Source organism: Dendrobates tinctorius, unplaced genomic scaffold, assembly GCF_039654945.1.
Source record: "Dendrobates tinctorius isolate UK_male_01 unplaced genomic scaffold, ASM3965494v1 ptg000237l, whole genome shotgun sequence".
Lineage (NCBI taxonomy): Eukaryota > Metazoa > Chordata > Amphibia > Anura > Dendrobatidae > Dendrobates > Dendrobates tinctorius.
This window is the reverse complement of record NW_027361904.1, coordinates 8,212,825-8,239,138: the sequence shown is the minus strand read 5'-3', so window position 1 is coordinate 8,239,138 and position 26,314 is coordinate 8,212,825. Positions and strand designations below refer to the sequence as shown.

Below are 26,314 nucleotides of genomic sequence, written 5' to 3'. Positions count from 1 at the left end.
GTATGAGTTATATGTACTGTGTGTGTACTCTGTATGAGTTATATGTACAGTGTGTGTACTCTGTATGAGTTATATGTACAGTGTGTGTGTACTCTGTATGAGTTATATGTACAGTGTGTGTGTGTGTACTCTGTATGAGTTATATGTACAGTGTGTGTACTCTGTATGAGTTATATGTACAGTGTGTGTGTACTCTGTATGAGTTATATGTACAGTGTGTGTGTACTCTGTATGAGTTATATGTACAGTGTGTGTGTACTCTGTATGAGTTATATGTACAGTGTGTGTGTACTCTGCATGAGTTATATGTACAGTGTGTGTATTCTGTATGAGTTATATGTACAGTGTGTGTACTCTGTATGAGTTATATGTACAGTGTGTGTGTACTCTGTATGAGTTATATGTACAGTGTGTGTGTGTACTCTGTATGAGTTATATGTATATCAGCAGAGCGTCATCTCACCGGTACGATGTGATGTATCTGGTAGGCAGGAAAGTCTCCACACTGGAGTTCCAATAACAAGAAAAGTTGTGATAATCGGCAGCCCTGCAGGTGACGGAGGGGATTCCCGGAGGATCTGTAAAAAAAATGCAGCGATCAGGGGTCACAGATCTGAAATCAGGGACCAGAGTTCAGAGGTCAGAGACCAGAGATCAGGGACCAGAGGTCAGGGATCACGGGCCAGAGGTCAGAGATCTTGGACCAGAGGTCAGGGACCAGAGATCAGGGATCACAGACCAGAGGTCAGGGACCAGAGATCAGGGATCACGGACCAGAGGTCAGGGATCACGGGCCAGATATCTTGGACCAGAGGTCAGGGATCACAGACCAGAGGTCAGGGACCAGAGGTCAGGGATCACGGACCAGAGGTCAGGGACCAGAGGTTAGACATCAGGGAAATATAAAACTATCAACTGAGAGGCTCACAATCCAAAAAGAAGACCTACACAGGGATCACGTCCTCGGGATGGGGCGAGTATACTGGAGCAGTCAGCGAGCGATCTTCTGTACTTATACATATAAACTTGCACATAGCGATTTGTCTCCGCAGCGCCTACTGACCATATCAGTCCATCCTGCCACCCGCTGATTGTGATTTACAGGACACATATCTCTACCATGTAAATATTTATCTAGAGTTGCTCCACAGCTGACATCATAATTCAGCTATTGGACAAAATGTTTTATATCAATGATTTACAGTTGTGGCCAAAAGTATTGACACCCCTGCAATTCTGTCAGATAATACTCAGTTTCTTCCTGAAAATGATTGCAAACACAAATTCTTCGGTATTATTATCTTCATTTAATTTATCTTAAATGAAAAAACACAAAAGAGAATGAAGCAAAACATTGATCATTTCACACAAAACTCCAAAAATGGGCCAGACAAAAGTATTGGCACCCTCAGCCTAATACTTGGTTGCACAACCTTTAGCCAAAATAACTACGACCAACCACTTCCGGTAACCATCAGTGAGTTTCTTACAATGCTCTGCTGGAATTTTAGACCATTCTTCTTTGGCAAACTGCTCCAGGTCCCTGATATTAGAAGGGTGCCTTCTCCAAACTGCCATTTTTAGATCTCTCCACAGGTGTTCTATGGGATTCAGGTCTGGACTCATTGCTGGCCACCTTAGAAGTCTCCAGTGCTTTCTCTCAAACCATTTTCTAGTGCTTTTTGAAGTGCGTTTTGGGTCATTGTCCTGCTGGAAGACCCATGACCTCTGAGGGAGACCCAGCTTTCTCACACTGGGCCCTACATTATGCTGCAAAATTTGTTGGTAGTCTTCAGACTTCATAATGCCATGCACACGGTCAAGCAGTCCAGTGCCAGAGGCAGCAAAGAAACCCCAAAACATCAGGGAACCTCCGCCATGTTTGACTGTAGGGACCATGTTCTTTTCTTTGAATGCCTCTTTTTTTCTCCTGTAAACTCTATGTTGATGCCTTTCCCCAAAAAGCTCTACTAAAAAAGCCAGGCTGGAGTTTGCCGAAACTTACCTGAAAAAGCCTAAAACGTTTTGGAAGAATGTTCTCTGGTCAGATGAGACAAGTCCCTTTTCATTCAGACGCCGACGGATAGTACGGGTTGACACTGTTGTACCCTCGGACTGCAGGGCAGCTTGAACTTGTTTGGATGTTAGTCAAGGTTCTTTATCCAACATCCGCACAATCTTGCGCTGAAATCTCTTGTCAATTTTTCTTTTCCGTCCACATCTAGGGAGGTTAGCCACAGTGCCATGGGCTTTACACTTCTTGATGACACTGCGCACGGTAGACACAGGATCATTCAGGTCTTTGGAGATGGACTTGTAGCCTTGAGATTGCTCATGCTTCCTCACAATTTGGTTTCTCAAGTCCTCAGACTGTTCTTTGGTCTTCTTTCTTTTCTCCATGCTCAATGTGGTACACACAAGGACACAGGACAGAGGTTGAGTCAACTTTAATCCATGTCAACTGGCTGCAAGTGTGATTTAGTTATTGCCAACACCTGTTAGGTGCCACAGGTAAGTTACAGGTGCTGTTAATTACACAAATTAGAGAAGCATCACATGATTTTTCGAACAGTGCCAATACTTTTGTCCACCCTCTTTTTTATGTTTGGTGTGGAATTATATCCAATTTGGCTTTAGGACAATTCTTTTTGTGTTTTTTCATTTAAGACAAATTAAATGAAGATAATAATAACAAAGAATTTGTGTTTAAAATCATTTTCAGTATTATCTGACAGAATTGCAGGGGTGTCAATACTTTTGGCCACAACTGTAAGTCTCCAAACTCTACTTCAGTATCCCTATGACAAACCTTCCTGCCCTGTGCTCTGTAAGAATGGTGTCTACTCCTTCAAGTTTGATCTTATTTAATAGATAGTGTAATAAGAAATCTGAAAGTCACTATTTATAAATGATGTCTTAACACCGAAAAATCTCCCAAACTGCCGACCACGACACATCTCCATTATGTGCAACCTGATGTCAAGTGTAAACTGCAGCCATGACGCATTATAGGAATGGGGGTGGGCCTCTGTCTCTGCAGGAAGTGGGGGGCAGGCCCACATCTCTACAGGAAGTGGGGGGCGGGCCTCTGTCTCTGCAGGCAGTGGGGGGGGGGCAGGTCTCTGTCTCTGCAAGAAGTGGGGGCGGGCCTTTGTCTCTACAGGAAGTGGGGGGAGGGCCTCTGTCTCTACAGGAAGTGGGGGGAGGGCCTCTGTCTCTGCAGGAAGTGGGGGGAGGGCCTCTGTCTCTGCAGGAAGTGGGGGGGCAGGCCTCCGTCTCTACACGAAGTGGAGGGGCGGACCTCTGTCTCTACACAACGTGGGGGTGGGCCTCTGTCTCTACAGGAAGTGGGGGCGGACCTGTCTCTACAGGAAGTGGGGGCGGACCTCTGTCTCTACAGGAAGTGGAGGGAGGGCCTCTGCCTCTACAGGAAGTGGGGAGTGGACCTCTGCCTCTCTAAAGGAAGTGGGGGGTGGGCCTCTGCCTCTCTACAGGAAGTGGGGGGCACACCTCTGTCTCGCTACAGGAAGTGGGGGGACGCCTCTGTCTCGCTATAGGAAGTGGGGGGCAGGCCTCTGTCAAGCTACAGGAAATGAGGGGGCGGGCCTCTGTCTAGCTACAGGAAGTTGGGGCGGGCCTCTGTCTCACTACAGGAAGTGGGGGACGGGCCTGTCTTGCTACAGGAAGTGGGGGCGGGCCTGTCTCTCTACAGGAAGTGGGGGGTGGGCCTCTCTGCTACCGCTCTCCTGTCTGTTGCATTATATACAGACATAATAGACAGGTAAGCTAATGGAAAAGGACAAGAGCAATGCATGCTTGGAAGTAAGGAAAAGAAGTTTCCTGCTCCTATAGTGCTAGCAGAATGCTGATGCTCTTGATGAGGAACCACCCATTGAAAAATAGTGGATGTAAGTGTAAGGAAAATGAGAGCTGGGGGGGATATAGATATCACCCCGCCATCACCAATCTGCGACTGAGCTTACACAGTCACAGCTCTCTGGTGCCCCCTTACCCTCAGGTCAGTCAGGGAACTGCACCTAGCATAAGTAGTCGCCGGATAGGCTGCCCTGTCACGTACTGGTTAACAAGGCACTCTGTGGTGAGGGCGGTATATATATCAGCAGTCCCAGGCCGGGAATATATATATACAGTGCATACAAGTCGTATTCGACCCCCTGCAGATTTAGCAGGTTTACACATTCGGAATTAACTTGGCATTGTGACATTTGGACTGTAGATCAGCCTGGAAGTGTGAAATGCACTGCAGCAAAAAAGAATGTTATTTCTTTGTTTAATTTTTTTTTAAATTGTGAAAAGTTTATTCAGAGGGTCATTTATTATTCAACCTCTCAAACCACCAGAATTCTGTTTGGTTCCCCTAAAGTATTAAGAAGTATTTCAGGCACAAAGAACAATGAGCTTCACATGTTTGGATTAATTATCTCTTTTTCCAGCCTTTTCTGACTATTTAAGACCCTCCCCAAACTTGTGAACAGCACTCATACATGGTCAACATGGGAAAGACAAAGGAGCATTCCAAGGCCATCAGAGACAAGATCGTGGAGGGTCACAAGGCTGGCAAGGGGTACAAAACCCTTTCCAAGGAGTTGGGCCTACCTGTCTCCACTGTTGGGAGCATCATCCGGAAGTGGAAGGCTTATGGAACTACTGTTAGCCTTCCACGGCCTGGACAGCCTTTGAAAGTTTCCTCCCGTGCCGAGGCCAGGCTTGTCCGAAGAGTCAAGGCTAACCCAAGGACAACAAGGAAGGAGCTCCGGGAAGATCTCATGGAAGTGGGGACATTGGTTTCAGTCAATACCATAAGTAACGTACTCCACCGCAATGGTCTCCGTTCCAGATGAGCCCGTAATGTACCTTTACTTTCAAAGCGTCATGTCAAGGCTCGTCTACAGTTTGCTCATGATCACTTGGAGGACTCTCAGACAGACTGGTTCAAGGTTCTCTGGTCTGATGAGACCAAGATCGAGATCTTTGATGCCAACCACACACGTGACGTTTGGAGACTGGATGGCACTGCATACGACCCCAAGAATACCATCCCTACAGTCAAGCATGGTGGTGGCAGCATCATGCTGTGGGGCTGTTTCTCAGCCAAGGGGCCTGGCCATCTGGTCCGCATCCATGGGAAGATGGATAGCACGGCCTACCTGGAGATTTTGGCCAAGAACCTCCGCTCCTCCATCAAGGATCTTAAGATGGGTCGTCATTTCATCTTCCAACAAGACAACGACCCAAAGCACACAGCCAAGAAAACCAAGGCCTGGTTCAAGAGGGAAAAAATCAAGGTGTTGGAGTGGCCTAGTCAGTCTCCTGACCTTAACCCAATTGAAAACTTGTGGAAGGCGCTCAAGATTAAAGTCCACATGAGACACCCAAAGAACCTAGATAACTTGGAGAAGATCTGCATGGAGGAGTGGGCAAACATAACTCCAGAGACCTGTGCCGGCCTGATCAGGTCTTATAAAAGACGATTATTAGCTGTAATTGCAAACAAGGGTTATTCCACAAAATATTAAACCTAGGGGTTGAATAATAATTGACCCACACTTGTATGTTTAAAATTTATTAAAATTTAACTGAGCAACATAACTTTTTGGTTTGTAAGATTTATGCATCTGTTAATAAATCCTGCTCTTGTGTGAAGTTTGAAGGCTCTAACTTATTTGCATCTTATCAAACCTGCTAAATCTGCAAGGGGTTGAATACTACTTGTAGGCACTGTATATAAACCTCCAGTCCGTCACTGCCAGGAGCTACCAATAACACCAGAACGGTATGCTGCCACCATTTCCTCGTTAGATATAAGCCTGGTCCGTTATCAAGCTTATATCGGGTCAGAAACCAACCCCAGGTAGCGTATAAGTACTAGCTGGACTCACGGACGTGGGGAATCGGGATTCGAGATAAAATAGCTGCCCAAAATTAACTGATATTTTAATGGCTGAAAGACGCACTAGAAACTACAGATCTATACAGAGTAATCTCCAGATATTACAGCCAGAGGTGCAGATAAAGGGAGGGCACAGGATGGGACAGCAGTCATTACCGGTCCTTATAGCATGTGGGCACAGGGAAGCACTCGAGTCCACAGGTACTTTCTTAGTTTCTGGTCCGTCTCCACATGTGACGTGACATGGCTTCCGTGGCAGAATAATAACAATGGCTAAACATGTGTAGCTAGCTTTTAACCCTTAGCGCGCCCCCTCCCATATTTGTCACTGCCCCTCTAGGTTGGACTGAAATCTCCTCCCTTGATCTCCTAGCTGAAATAACTCCCAATATCTAGGATGGGTCATAACTTCCTAGCGGGAGGTCCAAATGGGATGACTGACGTCTCAGTGGGTTCGTTGGGGCTGGACCGATCTGGAGAGTACAAACTTGGGTCAGCTAAGTGGTTCTGGAGAGCCAGTCTCGATAGTTCGGTACCTGGGACAGCTAGAGAATGAGGAGACCTAGGTGTGTGTGGAGGGCTCCCAGGATTCTGGTGATATAGTGGACTTAACCCTGAGATGCATGGTACTCTCATAATTCATCTCTAGCTGTGCACATCTTCCATTGACAGCTGATTGATGTTGGCTGCTTTGTACAAAAGACAGCAGGGGATCCCAGCTCCGTTCCTCCTCGCCTTCATTTGCCATATGGCCAGAGAATTAGAGGCCACATATTAAGTCCTGTTCTTTTGGGAATTTGTGTACTTATCCCATGGGTGGGGGCCACAGTTCCGGAAGCAGAAGGAAACCTGTGGATAACATATTGGGCCTGAATTAATAAATCCAAAATGGAGTCTCCCTCATTCCTCACAGTAAGTAATAGGGCAGGAGGATAGGGACTGTGACCAGTTAGACTGATGTGTGCGCCATGAGCAGTTTTCCTTTGTTGTGGGGGATGAGAGCAGCAGGATCACTCTTTTCAACCATTTTTGGGTGAGAGGACAGGTGAGAAATCAGACTTGTGAGGATGACGCCAATCCCCAAATCATCATCCAAATCCACAATTCCCGATTCATTGGTCAAAAAAAAAAAAACATCAGTAAAGGTAATATGTCTGTTTTATGGAGTTTGATGCGCTGATTCTAAAAACATGCTTAGTTTTGCTCTATCACATAAAGGTTCCGAGATGGAAGTATTTTTGTTATTATGTTATTTCTGCATTTTCAATGTGTGTGGTTTTTCCCATTTCTTTGCTTGTCTTACTTAATTGTGAATTTTCTTACAGGGACAACATCAGTAAAGGTTTTAGTGAGTTTTATGGGAAGGAACATTGACAGTGCAGTCAACCAGTAAGTTGATAAGTAACATTTCCCACATGTTTACTTTACAGCAGCACAATTTTGGAACCAAAATTTGTTTTTGTTAGTAAGTTATAAGGGTTAAAAGTTGACCAGCGATTTCTCATTTTTACAACACCATTTTATTTTTACGGACCACATCACATTTGAAGCCACTTTGAGGGGTCTATATGATAGAAAATACCCAAAAGTGACACCATTCTAAAAACTGCACCCCTCAAGGTGCTCAACGCCACATTCAAGAAGTTTATTAACCCTTCAGGTGCTCCACAGGAATTTTTTGAATATTTGAAAAAATGAACATTTAACTTTTTTTCACAAAAAAAATTACTTCAGGTCCAATTGTTTTTATTTTACCAAGGGTAACAGGAGAAATTGGACCCTAAAAGTTGTTGTGCAATTTGTCCTGAATAGGCTGATACCCCATATGTGGGGGTAAACCACTGTTTGGGCGCATGGCAGGGCTTGGAAGGGAAGGAGCGCCATTTGACTTTTCAACGCAAAATTGGCTGGAATTGAGATCAGACGCCATGTCACGTTTGGAGAGCCCCTGATGTGCCTAAACAGTGGAAACCCCCTACAAGTGACCCCACTTTGGAAACTAGACCCCCTAGGGAACTTTTCTAGATGTGTGGTGAGCACTTTGAACCCCCAAGTGCTTCACAGACGTTTAAAACGTAGAGCCGTAAGAATAAAAAATCATAAAAATGATCTTTTCGCCGCCAATTTTTTATTTTCCCAAGGGTAACAGAAGAAATTGGACCCCAAGAATTATTGTGCGATTTGTCCTGAGTACGCTGATACCCCATATTTGGGGGTAAACCACTGTTTGGGCGCATGGCAGAGCTCGGAAGGCAAGGAGCGCCAGATTTCACTGTTATGGTTTGCTGGTGCCATGACCCACTGGGAGAGCCCATGAGGTGCCAAAAGAGCAGAATCCCCAATAAGTGACCCCATTTTATGAACTACACCTCTCAATGAATTCATCTAGGGGTGCAGTGATCATATTGACACCATGGGTGTGTCACAGAATTTTATACCATTGGGCAGCCATGCGGAGAGACTAGGGAGGAACGGAGCGCTATTTGCCTATTCAAGTGAATGGGTCTGTGCACATGTCAGTTTTTTAATCTCAGCACGGGCCAGAAAACATCCAGCACATGTGCATACGCATAACACACAGATGTCATCCACGTGACACGCATCAATGCCAGGGAAGAAGCGTTACAGTAAGCGCTGCTTCCCGGTGCTGAACACGGCTCTCATCATTCTCTCCTGCTTGTGCTGATCTCCGGCAGAGCAGGGGAGAGTGATGAGAGCCGTGTTCAGCATACGGCGCCGGGGAACAGCGCTTACTGTAACGCTTCTTCCCTGGCGCCCGTCCTTGAGGTACTGATGAAGAGGCCTTATAGTGGGTTTTTATGTTTGGCAGCTGTCACACACTAAAAGACACTTTTTATTGCAAAAAATAGTTTTTGCATCACCACATATTGAGAGCTATAATTTTTCCATATTTTGACCCACCGAGTCTTGTGGGGTCTTATTTTTTGCGGGACGGGTTGGCGTTTTTATTGGTACCATTTTCGGGCACGTGACATTTTTTGATCGCTTTTTATTCTGATTTTTGGGAGGCAGAATGAACAAAAACCAGCGCTTCATGAATTTCTTTTGGGGGGGTGCGTTTATACCGTTCCGCGTGCGGTTAAATTGATAAAGCGGTTTTATTCTTCGGGTCAGTATGATTACAGCGATACCTCATTTATGTTGTTTTTTATGTTTTGGCGCTTTTATACAATAAAAACTATTTTATATAAAAAAAATTATTATTTTTGCATCGCTTTATTCTGCGAGCTATAACTTTTTTATTTTTCCGCTGATGACGCTGTATGGTGGCTTGTTTTTTGACGTTTTCAGCGGTACCATGTTTATTTATATTTGTCTTTTTGATCGCGCATTATTCCACTTTTTGTTCGGCAGTATGATGATAAAGCATTGTTTTTTGCCTTGTGTTTTTTCGCCTTTTTTTATGGTGTTCACTAAAGGGGTTAACTATTGGGACAGTTTTATAGGGCGGGTCGTTACGGACGCGGCGATACTAAATATGTGTACTTTTATTTTTTAGATTTTTTTCATTCAAATATTTATTTCGTAATAGAATAAATATAGATTTTTTATTATTATTATTATTAAAAAATATTTTTACAATTATTTTAAAATTTTTTTTTACTTCATTCTATCTTTTACACTTTGTCCCACTTTGGGACAATCATTTTTTGCAGGTTGATCGCTTCTATAGCATGCAGATGAAGCAGCATCCCCATGCTATAGAAGCTGTCAGCGCCGCATGTGCTGCACACTGACCTCAGAGACTTCCTGATTATCACTGCGCATGACAGGAAGTTTTCTCAGCTCTGGTAACCCCGATGTCACCATGACGACATCGGGTTACCATGGGAGCGATCGAGACCCCGCGTCACACCGCGGGGTCTCCGATCCAAAGGCAGAAAGGCTTTCAGCCCTCTGCCTGCTCCCTTAATGCTGCGATCGTGTTCGATCACAGTATTCCGAGGGTTAATGTGCCGGGAGTGGTCTGTGACTGCTCCCGGCACTTAGTGTCGGGTGTCAGCTGTGAGAATCAGCTGACACCCGGCCGTGATCGGCAACACACCACCCGTGTGCGCGGGAGATTGCTAGGACGTACTATTCCGTCCATGGGCATTAAGTCCCAGGGCACGTGGACGGAATAGTATGTCTCATGTCAGAGAGGGGTTAAAATGATGTATCAGATGTACTTTACGTGTCCACTTGGTTATCAAAAAAAAACCTGGGCCCCTCATGTGATATGCTCAGGATGTTCAAACGGTCTTCGTGATGGTTGAATATGAGGAAAGTGGCTGTTCCCATGACTTGGAGAGAACCCAACAATCATGCTACTCTTGTTTTGTCACACTGAAGAACTTTTCTACAAAGAACAAACATAAGATTTATTACCCTGAAGTTGAATCTGTGATTAGGCCAGTTCCACATGGTGGTACCTTGCCAGTTCCTGAACCACCGTCGTCTGGATTGGATGAAAATGAAGTAGAATATGAAGACTATGGAGCGTCCTGGCTGCTCCATCAGGTACATACTCATCTTGACTTGAGGTCTCCATGGCTTCTCCAGTAGCTTCATACTGGAGAAGCCATGGAGACCTCAAGTCAAGATGAGTATGTACCTGATGGAGCAGCCGAGCAGCCAGGACGCTTTACTCAACATGAATAAAGTGATCTCATGAGAGACCTTTCATTGTCAAAAGATAAAGCTGAACTTCTCCCATCTAGGTTGAAACAGAAGAATCGTCTTCATGATGATGACAAAGTGTGTTATTACCGGAACAGAAGTGACACTGTAACACAGTTGATGGCCCAATGGTGTCCTGTAACAATGTGAACGGCCTCTTTGAAGAACTGAATCGAGAGTATTTTGCTGCACATTGGCGACTGTTTATTGACTCATCTCAGAGAAGTTTGATAGCAGTGCTGCTTCACAATGGAAGCATGAAACCATCAGCCTCTATTGCTCACTCGTGTCACCTAAAGGAAAGTTCTGAAAATCTGTTAGTTGTTTTGGATGCTATACAATATAAGCATCATCAATGGAATATCTGTGGAGATTTGAAAGTGATTGCTCTCCTAATGGGAAGGCTAGGAGGTTTCACAAATATTGTTGCTTCTTGTGTTTATGGGATAGTAGAAATACAGTAGAGCATTATGATTGGGGACAGAGAAACATCTATGCTCCAGAGAGAGACAATGTTCAGCAGAATCCTTCAGTTACTCCAACCAAAACCTTTCTTCCTCCACTACATATAACGTTGGGTTGGGATTGATTAAAAACTTTGTGAAAGCCATGGCAGAGACAAATTCACAAGGATTTGTTGCTCCTCAGATCAGAGAGCTTATGAGAGATGAAGGAACTCTAAATGATAAGGAACTGAGATCTTGGAAAAGCTTCAAGTGGACCTGTGAAAACTTCTTAGGAAAACAAAAATCTCCAGAATCTGTTGAAGGTGTTGAGGAGCCGCTAAATGCATGCCAGTGTGCTGGATGTCGCATGTCTCTAAAAATGCACTTTTTGCATTCACATTTAGATTTCTTCCCTCAAAATCTTGGGGATGTAAGCGATCAACAAGGCGAGCAGTTCCACCAGGACATTAAAGTAATGGAACACCGCTACCAGGGTTTTTTGGATTGACTCAATGATGGCGGATTACTGCTGGATGTTATATAGGGACAACCCTGAAAAATCGTTATCAACGACACTCTAATGTCAAGCACTTTTAATCTCTGCTCATATTTTGGTTTCTGTTTTGCATGTGAAATTACTTTGGTTCAATAAAAACTATTTTGTAAGGTGAAGCATATATTCCTGATCTGTAGATTACTGTTTTCTTAATGTCACCAGTATATTTCCTATACCTCATAATAACGATGCTGCTCCATGGAAACTATACGTGCTACAGAAAAACTATAGACATTTCTGAAATCAGGACAAAAAGAGGATTCAGAAAAGAACAAAGTCACCTGCGATGATTACAAAAAATATTTTTTTGTAGACCTGTGTCATGCTCCTGGTCTCACACTTGCTGTACTACAATCGCGCCTCTCGTCTGTACTCACATCCGGCTCTCAGCAGCATGGTCTGCAGTCGCTGCCTGGCGCGGTCATAGCAGCTGTAGTTCCCAGTCATGTCAGGTTCTACACGTGGAAGATCCAGGTCTCCAAGATCAGTGACCGATCCCCACGTGATGTTTGATGATCCATTGAAAGTCCACACGACCTCTGAACTGTAGAGAGACAATCACCATCACAATCCTCATCATCACCACCCCAACCATCATCACCATCCTCAACATAGTCACAATCATCAACATCACCACCACCCACAACATCATCATCACTACCATCCTCATCACCACCATCATCACCATCCTTAACATCATCATCACCATCCTCAATATCAACACTGCCACCATCATCACCACCCTAACCATTATCACCATCAACAGTCACAATCATCAACATCACTACCACCCACATCATCCTCATCACCATCTTCATCACCACCCCCACCATCATCACCATCCTTAACATCATCATCGCCATCCTCAACATCACCACCCCCACCATCCTCAACAGTCACAATCATCATCACCATCCTCAACAGTCACAATCATCAACATCACCACCACCCCACAACATCATCATCACCATGCTCATCACCACCCCCACCATCATCACCATCCTTAACATCATCATCGCCATCCTCAACATCACCACCCCCACCATCATCACCACCCCAACCATCATCACCATCCTCAACAGTCACAATCATCAACATCACCACCACCCCACAACATCATCATCATCACCATCCTCATCACCACCCCCACCATCATCACCATCCTTAACATCATCACCATCCTCAATATCACCACCCCCACCATCATCACCACCCCAACCATCATCACCACCCCAACCATCATCACCATCCTCAACAGTCACAATCATCAACATCACCACCCCCACCATCATCACCACCGCAACCATCATCACCATCCTCAACAGTCACAATCATCAACATCACCACCACCCCATAAAATCATCATCATCACAATCTTTATCACCACCCCCACCATCATCACCATCCTCAACATCACCACCCCCACCATCATCACCATCCTTAACATAATCACCACCTCCATCATCCTCATCATACTCACCTGGCGTTTTTTCCGCTGCATTTCAGGGTCACCACATCTCCGATTCTCCCATAAACAACATCTGGAAGAAGAGACAACGATGTGGGTGATATACAGTGCATCACGCTATATACAGTAGTGCATGAAAGTTTGTGAACCCTTCAGAATTTTCTATATTTCTACATAAATTTGACTTAAAACTAAATCAGATTTTCACACAAGTCCTAACAGTAAACAAATGAGTAAGAACTCGGAGACTGAGTATTTTAGCCCGTTCCTCCCTACGTCAGCTTCTCCTGATGTCGGTGGTTTTCTCCATGAACGTCTCACTTCAGCTACTTCCTTGTCATTTCTATAGATGAAGGTCAGGACTGAGACTCGGCCGCGCCACAGCATCACCTTTACTCTCCTGTGACCAGTCTCTTGTAGGTTGACTTCTGGCTTTGGGCCGTTGTGCTGCAGCCTGACCCACATTCTCCTGAGATTCAGCTCATGGACAGATGTCCGGACATTTTCCTTTAGAATTTATTGATAAAATTCAGAATTCATGGCTCAGTGATGGCGGCCGTATTGGCCCAAATGGAGCAAAACAGGAGCAAACAATGATACAACCACCACCGTGTGTCACAGAACACCTGCATGACAGCGTAGTAACATCCTACATCTTTCTCCAAACATAAAACTCTCTTCCTTTATACCCAAAAGCTCAAAACCACAAAACATTGTTCCAGCATCTTCTATCTTGTCCAGATCATCTTTATCAAACTGTGTGGAGAGCAGTGACATCCTCCTTGTCATTCTGTCATGCACACCTTTGTTGGTCAGTGTCCTCCTGATGGTGGACTCATGAACATTAACATTAGCTGATGTGAGAGAGGCCTTTAGTTGCTTAGAGGTGACCTTGGGTTCCTTTGGGACTTTGTGCACTATTAAACACTTTGCTCTTGAAGTGCTGTTTAGAAAGTTCTGAAGGGTTCACAATCTTTCAAGTACCGCTGTATTCTCTGCTGTCCCACTTTGCCCCCCGCCTTCCGTGTCCTTTATATTGGCACTGCCTTCCAGCCCAGGTGTTCACGATAATATATAAAGGGTTAAATCTCTGTCGTTAGTGTGCACATGTAGGAAGGGGTTAATCACGGAAGCTCCGGTGATGAGAGACATGTGACTTATCAGATAGCAGTGGGCCCTTCTTCCACCCCTCAGTATAGGTGACACCAGAGGTGGGAGGACACCTGCTGCAGAGGAGCTGAGCAGTTACAGCGGTGTCCTTGGGGGATGGTAAAGTGTGCCCTGCATCCACCTCATGGCACACACTCTCAAGTCTTGGAAGCTAAGATACAGGGAGCTGTTTGATAGCAGTAGAAATTCCTTCAGACAGCTCCCAGTGTCTCCGCTTCTATGGTAAAGTCTTCCTGTACATGTACTACAGGATCTTTCCTGTCTCCAAGGTCAAATAGTAGCAGACCACATGGCCACTATGGGGCCCATCATTCGGGGGGAGCCTGATGCTAGCACCCAACATCACACAGCAACTGTATCTGCATTATGGATGGGCCATTATACTGTGTGGAGGGTTGTGCAGGGGCTATCATTGTGTGGAAGGACTGTGGGGACCATCATACTGTGTGTGAGGGGACTGTGGGGTCCATCATACTGTTTGTGTGGTGGGGACTGTGGGGACCATCATACTGTGTGAGGGGACTGTGGGGTCCATTATACTGTGTGTGTGGCGGGGACTGTGGGGACCATCATACTGTGTGAGGGGACTGTGGGGACCATCATACTGTGTGAGGGGACTGTGGGGACCATCATACTATGTGAGGGGACTGTGGGGACCATCATACTATGTGAGGGGGGGGACTGTGAGGACCATCAGACTGTGTGTGTGGGGGGGACTGTGGGGACCATCACACTGTGTGAGGGGACTGTGGGGACCATCATACTGTGTGGAAGGACTGTGGGGACCATCATACTGTGTGTGAGGGACAGTGAGACCTTCATACTGTGTGTGGGGGGGGGGACTGTGGGGACCATCATACTGTGTGTGTGGGGGGGGACTGTGGGGACCATCACACTGTGTGAGGGGACTGTGGGGACCATCATACTGTGTGAGGGGACTGTGGGGACCATCATACTGTGTGAGGGGACTGTGGGGACCATCATACTATGTGAGAGGACTGTGGGGACCATCATACTATGTGAGGGGACTGTGGGGACCATCATACTATGTGAGGGGACTGTGGGGACCATCATACTGTGTGAGGGGACTGTGGGGACCATCACACTGTGTGAGGGGACTGTGGGGACCATCATACTGTGTGAGGGGACTGTGGGGACCATCATACTGTGTGAGGGGACTGTGGGGACCATCATACTATGTGAGAGGACTGTGGGGACCATCATACTATGTGAGGGGACTGTGGGGACCATCATACTGTGTGAGGGGACTGTGGGGACCATCATACTATGTGAGAGGACTGTGGGGACCATCATACTATGTGAGAGGACTGTGGGGACCATCATACTATGTGAGGGGACTGTGGGGACCATCATACTATGGGGGGGGACTGTGAGAACCATCAGACTGTGTGTGTGGATGGGTACTGTAGGGTCATCATACTGTGTGAGGTGAGGAGTTCACTGTGGGGTATCATAATGTGTTTGGGGGCACCTTGTTGGCTTCATACCTTATGAGGGCCATTTAAAGTTTACCTTATTGTGTGGGAACACTAAGGGGCTAACAGAGGAGCTAAATTACATTGTAAGGGCTGGAGATTTGCTCTTCTGTGACCCCACTGAATAATATTATTATTTTTTTGGGGGGTTGCTGGGCAATGGTGGCCCAATTAGGACTTCTGCTTTGGGTCCATGATTTCCATGTGCGCCCCTGTCAGCCCCCATGACTTTTCCATTGAACATAGTTGCCCCATGAAGACGTTAATGTCAGGCTTCTTACCTTCCTCCTTCCATGAGTATGAAGACAGCGACACGGAGACGGCAGTCACAGCGAGAAGACACATCACCCGGCTAAGACATTGTGCCAAGCTGCTCATCTGCAAGAAAGCACAGAATCCCTGACATGAAGCGATGGCGGTCCAAGCCTCCATGCTCAATGTCTCACCAATGTCAAGATCTCTGCTGGATGTCAGTGAAGATCAACATTGAGGGTCAATTCCTTCCAGCCTGATACATTCTACAAATCATAAGGCTGCGATGTGATCACTTCATAGACAGAGTACTGCAAGTCACACATTGTAACAAACCCTCAGACTTTGTCAGCAGGACTAGGGTCCATACATACAGTATAAGGAGCGGTACTGTGTAGGGTCCATATATACAGTATAAGGTGTTGTACTGCATGGCATCCATATACAGTATACAGTGTAAGAAGTTGTACTGTGTGTTGTCGATATACACAGTCATGGCTGAAAATGTTGGCACCCTTGCAATTATTCCACAAAATGAAGTATTTGGAACAACAACAAAAAACAGAAAAAAAGGCAAATTGGACATAATGTCACACAAAAGTAAAAAATGGGCTGGACAAAATTGTTGGCAAAAAACTTTGTTTCCAACATGTGATGCTTGTTCACACTCAACTGTGGCAAGTAACAGGTGTGGGCAAGGTGGCGTTGCCTCAATTTTTGCATTGTGTGTCTGTGTGTGCCACACTAAGCATGGAGAACAGAAAGCTGAGAAAAGAATGGTCTGAAGACTTGAGAACCAAAATTTTTTTAAAAATACCAACAATCACAAGGTTACAAGTCCATCTGCAGAGATATTGATATTCCTTTGTCCACCTTGCCCCAATTAAGGTCCAAAGAAATCCAAGCTGTCCTGAAGGCTCAGGGTGCACCAGCATCATCGCGAACTATCCGTGAATAAAGTGAAATGCTATGGCTGGAGGCCCAGGAGGACCCCACTGTTAACACAGAGACATAAAAAAGCTAGACTGAAGTTTGCCAAAATGTACATGAGTGAGCCAAAATCCTTCTGGGAAAGTGTCTTGTGGAGAGATGGAACCAGATGAAGCTTTTTGTTAAAGCATATCATTCCACTGTTTAGCAAAAATGGAATGAGGTCTACAAAGAGAAGAACACAGCACCTAAAGTCAAATATGGTGGGGGCTAAAAGATGATTTGGGGTTGTTTTGCTGCCTCTGGCACTGGGTGCCTTGATTATGTGCAAGGCATCATGAAATCTGAAGATTTTGGGTGGCAATGTAGTGTCCAGTATGAGAAAGCTGGGTTTGCATCCTAGGTCATGGGTCTTCCAGCAGGACAATGACCCCAAATATATTTCAAAACGCCCCCAGAAATGGATGGAAACAAAACACTGGAGAGTTGTGAAGTAAAACATGGTGCTGTGCAGAGATGAATGCTGTAGTCTCGGCTGCAGGTTGATCAGGACACTGAAGACTCTCAAAGGATTTCATACATCGGGGCTGAGATTTATCAGTTATTCAACACTTTGGATTCCAAGAAACTATTTTCCAAAACACCAACATAGGTGGGCAGCCGGCGTACAACCAGAGCGCAGCACTGCAGAGTATAGAATGTACAACCAGAGCGCAGCACTGCAGAGTATAGAATGTACAACCAGAGCGCAGCACTGCAGCGTATAGAATGTACAACCAGAGCGCAGCACTGCAGAGTATAGAATGTACAACCAGAGCGCAGCACTGCAGAGTATAGAATGTACAACCAGAGCGCAGCACTGCAGAGTATAGAATCTACAACTAGAGCGCAGCACTGCAGAGTATAAACTGTACAACCAGAGCGCAGCACTGCAGAGTATAGAATGTACAACCAAAGCGCAGCACTGCAGAGTATAGACTGTACAACCAGAGCGCAGCACTGCAGAGTATATACTGTACAACCAAAGCGCAGCACTGCAGAGTATATACTGTGCAACCAGAGCGCAGCACTGCAGAACATAGGATGTACAACCAGAGCGCAGCACTGCAGAGTATAGAATGTACAACCAGAGCGCAGCACTGCAGCGTATAGAATGTACAACCAGAGCGCAGCACTGCAGAGTATAGAATGTACAACCAGAGCGCAGCACTGCAGAGTATAGAATCTACAACTAGAGCGCAGCACTGCAGAGTATAAACTGTACAACCAGAGCGCAGCACTGCAGAGTATAGAATGTACAACCAAAGCGCAGCACTGCAGAGTATAAACTGTACAACCAGAGCGCAGCACTGCAGAGTATATACTGTACAACCAAAGCGCAGCACTGCAGAGTATATACTGTGCAACCAGAGCGCAGCACTGCAGAGCATAGGATGTACAACCAGAGCGCAGCACTGCAGAGTATAGAATGTACAACCAGAGTGCAGCACTGCAGAGTATAAACTATACAACCAGAGCGCAGCACTGCAGAGTATATACTGTAAAACCAAAGCGCAGCACTGCAGAGTATAAACTGTGCAACCAGAGCGCAGCACTGCAGAGTATATACTGTACAACCAAAGCGCAGCACTGCAGAGTATAGAATCTACAACTAGAGCGCAGCACTGCAGAGTATAAACTGTACAACCAGAGCGCAGCACTGCAGAGTATAGAATGTACAACCAAAGCGCAGCACTGCAGAGTATAAACTGTACAACCAGAGCGCAGCACTGCAGAGTATATACTGTACAACCAAAGCGCAGCACTGCAGAGTATATACTGTGCAACCAGAGCGCAGCACTGCAGAGCATAGGATGTACAACCAGAGTGCAGCACTGCAGAGTATAAACTATACAACCAGAGCGCAGCACTGCAGAGTATATACTGTAAAACCAAAGCGCAGCACTGCAGAGTATAGACTGTACAACCAGAGCGCAGCACTGCAGAATATATACTGTACAACCAAAGCGCAGCACTGCAGAGTATAAACTGTACAACCAGAGAGCAGCACTGCAGAGTATAGACTGTACAACCAGAGCGCAGCACTGCAGAGTATAAACTGTACAACCAGAGCGCAGCACTGCAGAGTATAAACTGTACAACCAGAGCGCAGCACTGCAGAGTATAAACTGTACAACCAGAGCGCAGCACTGCAGAGTATAGAATGTACAACCAGAGCACAGCACTGCAGAGTATATACTGTACAACCAAAGCGCAGCACTGCAGAGTATAAACTCTACAACCAGAGCGCAGCACTGCAGGGTATAGACTGTACAACCAGAGCGCAGCACTGCAGAGTATAGACAGCACAACCTGAGCGCAGCACTGCAGAGTATAGACTGTACAACCAGAGCGCAGCACTGCAGAGTATAGACTGTACAACAAGAGCGCAGCACTGCAGAGTATGGCCTGTACAACCAGAGCGCAGCACTGCAGAGTATAGACTGTACAACCAGAGCGCAGCACTGCAGAGTATAGACTGTACAACAAGAGCGCAGCACTGCAGAGTATAGACTGTACAACAAGAGCGCAGCACTGCAGAGTATGGACTGTACACCCAGAGCGCAGCACTGCAGAGTATATACTGTACAACCAGAGCGCAGCACTGCAGAGTATGGACTGTACAACCAGAGCGCAGCACTGCAGAGTATAGACTGTACAACCAGTGCACAGCACTGCAGAGTATCGAATGTACAACTAGAGCGCAGCACTGCAGAGCATGGACTGTACAACCAGAGCGCAGCACTGCAGAGTATAGAATGTACAACCAGAGCACAGCACTGCAGAGTATATACTGTACAACCAAAGCGCAGCACTGCAGAGTATAAACTCTACAACCAGAGCGCAGCACTGCAGGGTATAGACTGTACAACCAGAGCGCAGCACTGCAGAGTATAGACAGCACAACCTGAGCGCAGCACTGCAGAGTATAGACTGTACAACCAGAGCGCAGCACTGCAGAGTATAGACTGTACAACAAGAGCGCAGCACTGCAGAGTATGGCCTGTGCAACCAGAGCGCAGCACTGCAGAGTATAGACTGTACAACCAGAGCGCAGCACTGCAGAGTATAGACTGTACAACAAGAGCGCAGCACTGCAGAGTATAGACTGTACAACAAGAGCGCAGCACTGCAGAGTATGGACTGTACACGCAGAGCGCAGCACTGCAGAGTATATACTGTACAACCAGAGCGCAGCACTGCAGAGTATGGACTGTACAACCAGAGCGCAGCACTGCAGAGTATAGACTGTACAACCAGTGCACAGCACTGCAGAGTATGGAATGTACAACTAGAGCGCAGCACTGCAGAGCATGGACTGTACAACCAGAGCGCAGCACTGCAGAGTATAGACTGTACAACCAGAGCGCAGCACTGCAGAGTATAGACTGTACAACCAGAGCGCAGCACTGCATAGTACAGACTGTACAACCAGAGCACAGCACTGCAGAGTATAGACTGTACAACCAGTGCACAGCACTGTAGAGTATGGAATGTACAACTAGAGCGCAGCACTGCAGAGCATAGACTGTACAACCAGAGTGCAGTGCTGCAGAGTATAGACTGTACAACCAGAGCGCAGCACTGCAGAGTATAGACTGTACAACCAGAGCGCAGCACTGCAGAGTATAGACTGTACAACCAGAGCGCAGCAATGCAGAGTATGGAATGTACAACCAGAGCGCAGCACTGCAGAGTATAGACTGTACAACCAGTGCACAGCACTGCAGAGTATGGAATGTACAACTAGAGCGCAGCACTGCAGAGCATAGACTGTACAACCAGAGCGCAGTACTGCAGAGTATAGACTGTACAACCAGAGCGCAGCACTGCAGAGTATAGACTGTACAACCAGAGCGCAGCACTGCAGAGTATAGACTGTACAACCAGAGCACAGCACTGCAGAGTATAGACTGTACAACCAGTGCACAGCACTGCAGAGTATAGACTGTACAACCAGTGCACAGCACTGCAGAGTATGGAATGTACAACTAGAGCGCAGCACTGCAGAGCATAGACTGTACAACCAGAGCGCAGTGCTGCACTGCGGAGTATGTACCGTACAACCAGAGTGAAGCACTGCAGAGGATATATCGTACAACCAGGGCGCAGGGCACAGTACACCAGGATACAGTACAGCAGGGCGCAGTACAGCTGGGTGCAGTACAGCAGGGCACAGTACAGCAGGGCACATCCTCGCTCTACTACACAGTGAATGAATCAGGGAATTTAACACCGATAGTATTTTTGATCTAAAACCAGGCAACAAAATCTTTTTTGTCATCTGGTTTTGTTTTAGGATTATAGACTTGTAAATACTTATGTGTGTACAGGAATACGGGGGCAGCCATGTTCTCTGAGAGTCTGTAAACCGCATTTAGAGCAACAGCAGCCACATGGGTCACAGACAGCACCAGACAGGTTGTGACTCCTGTGGGAGAGTGATGTGGGCATGCTCTGTGACCGCTCCAGGGAAGATCAGAGGCATAGTACAGCACGGCACAGTACAGCAGGGCGCAGTACAGCAGGCCACAGAACAGCAGGGTGCAGAACAGCAGGGTGCAGTACAGCAGGGCACAGTACAGCACGGCACAGTACAGCACGGCACAGTACAGCACGGCACAGTACAGCAGGGCACAGTACAGTAGGGCACAGTACAGCAGGGCACAGAACAGCAGAGCGCAGTACAGCAGGGCGCAGTACAGTAGGGCACAGTACAGCAGGGCGCAGAAAAGCAGGGCGCAGTACAGCAGGGCACAGAACAGCAGGCCACAGAACAGCAGGCCACAGAACAGCAGAGCGCAGTACAGCAGGGCGCAGTACAGCAGGGCGCAGTACAGCAGGGCACAGAACAGCAGGGCAGAGAACAGCAGAGCGCAGTACAGCAGGGCGCAGTACAGCAGGGCACAGTACAGTAGGGCACAGTACAGCAGGGCACAGTACAGCAGGGCGCAGTACAGCTGGGTGCAGTACAGCAGGGCACAGAACAGAAGGGCACATCCTCGCTCTACTACACAGTGAATGAATCAGGGAATTTATCACCAATAGTATTTTTGATCTAAAACCAGACAATGAAATCTTTTTTGTCATCTGGTTTTGTTTTATGATTCTAGACTTGTAATACTCATGTGTGTACAGGAATAAGGGGGCGGCCATGTTCTCTGAGAGCCTGTTAACCACATTTAGAGCAACAGCAGCCACATGGGTCACAGACAGCAACAGACAGGTTGTGGCTCCTATGGGAGAGTGATGTGGGCATGCTCTGTGACCGGTCCAGGGAAGATCAGAGGTAATAGTTACAGCTCACCTCCCCTTCTTACACAGGAGCATGCCCACAACACTCTCTCAGATACAAGATGTCACAGCTCTCCTCCTCCCCATCCCTGTATAATGATCCCTGCACAGATTACATGAGGAGTAGAAAGTGAGGAATTGAACTGTGAATATCACATGTTATCTCCTATATTTTATCCATCTATTGATTGGTGGCACTCTGATCTGGGGGTCATGTTGTTGGTAGGGGAGCAGGCGAGCAATCTACAGGATAGCGTTATAGCATGCTCTGTTCTGTGCAGAGGTCACTGTGGAGGGAAGTGGGAAGGTGAGCTGTGACTATCACCCTTTATGTTCTCGGGGAGGGTGTTGTGGGCGTGCTTTGCGATCTGTGAACATCACCTGTTATATTCTCTGCTAGTGTTGTGGGTATACTTTGTGATCTGTACAGTGGTCCCTGGGCAGAGATGGAGAGGAGGTGAGCTGTGATTACCACATATTATCTCTTATCAAACAGTGGGGTGTACATGATCAGATGCTTGTGCTGTGGAAAAGGTGAACTGTGGCATCACCTACTATCTTCTGTATGCATGCTCTGTGCAGAGGTCCCTGTGCGGGGAGGGGGAGGAGGTGAGCTGTCACTATCACCTGACTTGCTGGATGCTGATGCCTCTAACAAGCCAGAAGCTGCAGCAGCACGCTCACCTCGTTCACACAACACCATGCATGCCGATCAGGCAGGTGGGGTGGCCACAGGTGGCAGCATGTGGGCTACAACGGATATGTGACCCACATCTTCTATGTGAGTTACTGGGGAAGAGCAGAGATTTATGGTCGCCGCGGACTGTTTATTACACCGCCATCCTGTGCTGCGCAGATGTGCGGGGCGATGCTCGCTCGTCAGCTGGAGAAACATCTTGTCCCCGGTTGTTATTTTTGAGCCTCCAGCTGTTATATGGAGAAGATAGTGGTCGTAACCACAGCAGGAGGAAACCAGATACAGGGGGCCGATATACTGCCCATAGGGGTTACCGGGGTGTGGGCGAGACATCACCGTGTCCCTACCGCAGCGGATCTCTTATAGATGCCAGTATGACATCCCCACAGAGCGCCATATGACATCCCCACAGAGCGCCATACGACATCCCCAGAGCGCCATACGACATCCCCACAGAGCGCCATATGACATCCCCACAGAGCGCCATATGACATCCCCACAGAGCGCCATACGACATCCCCACAGAGCGCCATATGACATCCCCACAGAGCACCATACGACATCCCCACAGAGCGCCATATGACATCCCCACAGAGCACCATACGACATCCCCACAGAGCGCCATACGACATCCCCACAGAGCGCCATACGACATCCCCACAGAGCGCCATATGACATCCCCACAGAGCGCCATATGACATCCTCACAGAGCACCATACGACATCCCCACAGAGCGCCATACGACATCCCCACAGAGCACCATACGACATCCCCACAGAGCGCCATATGACATCCCCACAGAGCGCCATACGACATCCCCACAGAGCGCCATACGACATCCCCACAGAGCGCCATATGACATCCCCACAGAGCGCCATACGACATCCCCACAGAGCGCCATACGACATCCCCACAGAGCACCATACGACATCCCCACAGAGCGCCATACGACATCCCCAGAGCGCCATACGACATCCCCACAGAGCACCATACGACATCCCCACAGAGCGCCATACGACATCCCCACAGACATCCCCACAGAGCGCCATACGACATCCCCACAGAGCGCCATACGACATCCCCACAGAGCGCCATACGACATCCCCACAGAGCACCATACGACATCCCCACAGAGCGCCATACGACATGCCCACAGAGCGCCATACGACATCCCCACAGAGCGCCATACGACATCCCCACAGAGCGCCATACGACATCCCCACAGAGCGCCATACGACATCCCCACAGAGCACCATACGACATCCCCACAGAGCGTCATACGACATCCCCACAGAGCGCCATACGACATCCCCACAGAGCGCCATACGACATCCCCACAGAGCGCCATACGACATCCCCACAGAGCGCCATACGACATCCCCACAGAGCGCCATACGACATCCCCACAGAGCGCCATACGACATCCCCACAGAGCGTCATACGACATCCCCACAGAGCGCCATACGACATCCCCACAGAGCGCCATACGACATCCCCACAGAGCGCCAAAAGACATCCCCACAGAGCGCCAAAAGACATCCCCACAGAGCGCCAAAAGACATCCCCACAGAGCGCCATACGACATCCCCACAGAGCGCCATACGACATCCCCACAGAGCGCCATATGACATCCCCAGAGCGCCATACGACATCCCCACAGACATCCCCACAGAGCGCCATACGACATCCCCACAGAGCGCCATACGACATCCCCACAGAGCGCCATACGACATCCCCACAGAGCGCCATATGACATCCCCACAGAGCGCCATACGACATCCCCACAGAGCGCCATACGACATCCCCACAGAGCGCCATACGACATCCCCACAGAGCGCCATACGACATCCCCACAGAGCACCATACGACATCCCCACAGAGCGCCATACGACATCCCCACAGAGCGCCATACGACATCCCCACAGAGCGCCATACGACATCCCCACAGAGCGCCATACGACATCCCCACAGAGCGCCATACGACATCCCCACAGAGCGCCATACGACATCCACAGAGCGCCATACGACATCCCCACAGAGCGCCATACGACATCCCCACAGAGCGCCATACGACATCCCCACAGAGCGCCATACGACATCCCCACAGACATCCCCACAGAGCGCCATACGACATCCCCACAGAGCGCCATACGACATCCCCACAGAGCGCCATACGACATCCCCACAGAGCGCCATACGACATCCCCACAGAGCGCCATACGACATCCCCACAGAGCGTCATACGACATCCCCACAGAGCGCCATACGACATCCCCACAGAGCGCCATACGACATCCCCACAGAGCGCCATACGACATCCCCACAGAGCGCCAAAAGACATCCCCACAGAGCGCCAAAAGACATCCCCACAGAGCGCCAAAAGACATCCCCACAGAGCGCCAAAAGACATCCCCACAGAGCGCCAAAAGACATCCCCACAGAGCGCCATACGACATCCCCACAGAGCACCATACGACATCCCCACAGAGCGCCATACGACATCCCCACAGAGCGCCATACGACATCCCCACAGAGCGCCATACGACATCCCCACAGAGCACCATACGACATCCCCACAGAGCGCCATACGACATCCCCACAGAGCGCCATACGACATCCCCACAGAGCGCCATACGACATCCCCACAGAGCGCCGTACGACATCCCCACAGAGCGCCATACGACATCCCCACAGAGCGCCATACGACATCCCCACAGAGCACCATACGACATCCCCACAGAGCGCCATACGACATCCCCACAGAGCACCATATGATATCACCGAAGAGCGCCATACGACATCATATATTACACCTCAATAATACGCCACTCACTATGAATAACCATATTAAGGATGGCACTGTAATATACAGTGGGTACGGAAAGTATTCAGACCCCTTTAGATTTTTCAGTCTTTGTTTCATTGCAGCCATGTGGTAAATTCAAAAAAGTTATTTTTTTTTTTCATTAATGTACACTCTGCACCCCATCTTGACAAAAAAAAAAACAATAATTGAGAAATTTTTGCATAAGTATTCAGACCCTTTGCTCAGACACTCATGTAAGTCACATGCTGTCCATTTACTTGTGATCCTCCATGAGCTGGTTCTACTCCTTCACTGGAGTCCAGCTGTGTGTAATTAAACTGATAGGACTTGATTTGTGAAGGCGCACACCTGTCTATATAAGACCTCACAACACACAGTGCATGTCACACCAAATGAGAATCATGAGGTCAAAGGAACTGGCCAAGGAGCTCAGAGACAGAATTGTGGAAGGCACAGATCTGGCCAAGGTTACAAAAACAATTTCTGCAGTACTCAAGGTTCCTAAGAGCTCAGTGGCCTCCATAATCCTTAAATGGAAGAAGTTTGG

At 47.7% G+C, this 26,314-nt stretch overlaps 1 protein-coding gene across 5 annotated transcripts in view; it reads right to left on the bottom strand.

Moving 5' to 3' along the window:
- Nucleotides 1-26,314, bottom strand: part of IL11RA (interleukin 11 receptor subunit alpha) — a 187,268-nt gene that overhangs the window by 63,785 nt on the left and 97,169 nt on the right. For all 5 annotated transcript variants that reach the window (XM_073556711.1, XM_073556708.1, XM_073556709.1 and 2 more), the window contains exons 2-5: nucleotides 16,009-16,105; nucleotides 13,074-13,134; nucleotides 11,971-12,137; nucleotides 464-578 (exon numbers count right to left, since the gene is read on the bottom strand). In XM_073556711.1, the coding sequence (XP_073412812.1) occupies nucleotides 464-578; nucleotides 11,971-12,137; nucleotides 13,074-13,134; nucleotides 16,009-16,105 (440 nt within the window). The remainder of the gene's footprint in view (nucleotides 1-463; nucleotides 579-11,970; nucleotides 12,138-13,073; nucleotides 13,135-16,008; nucleotides 16,106-26,314) is intronic.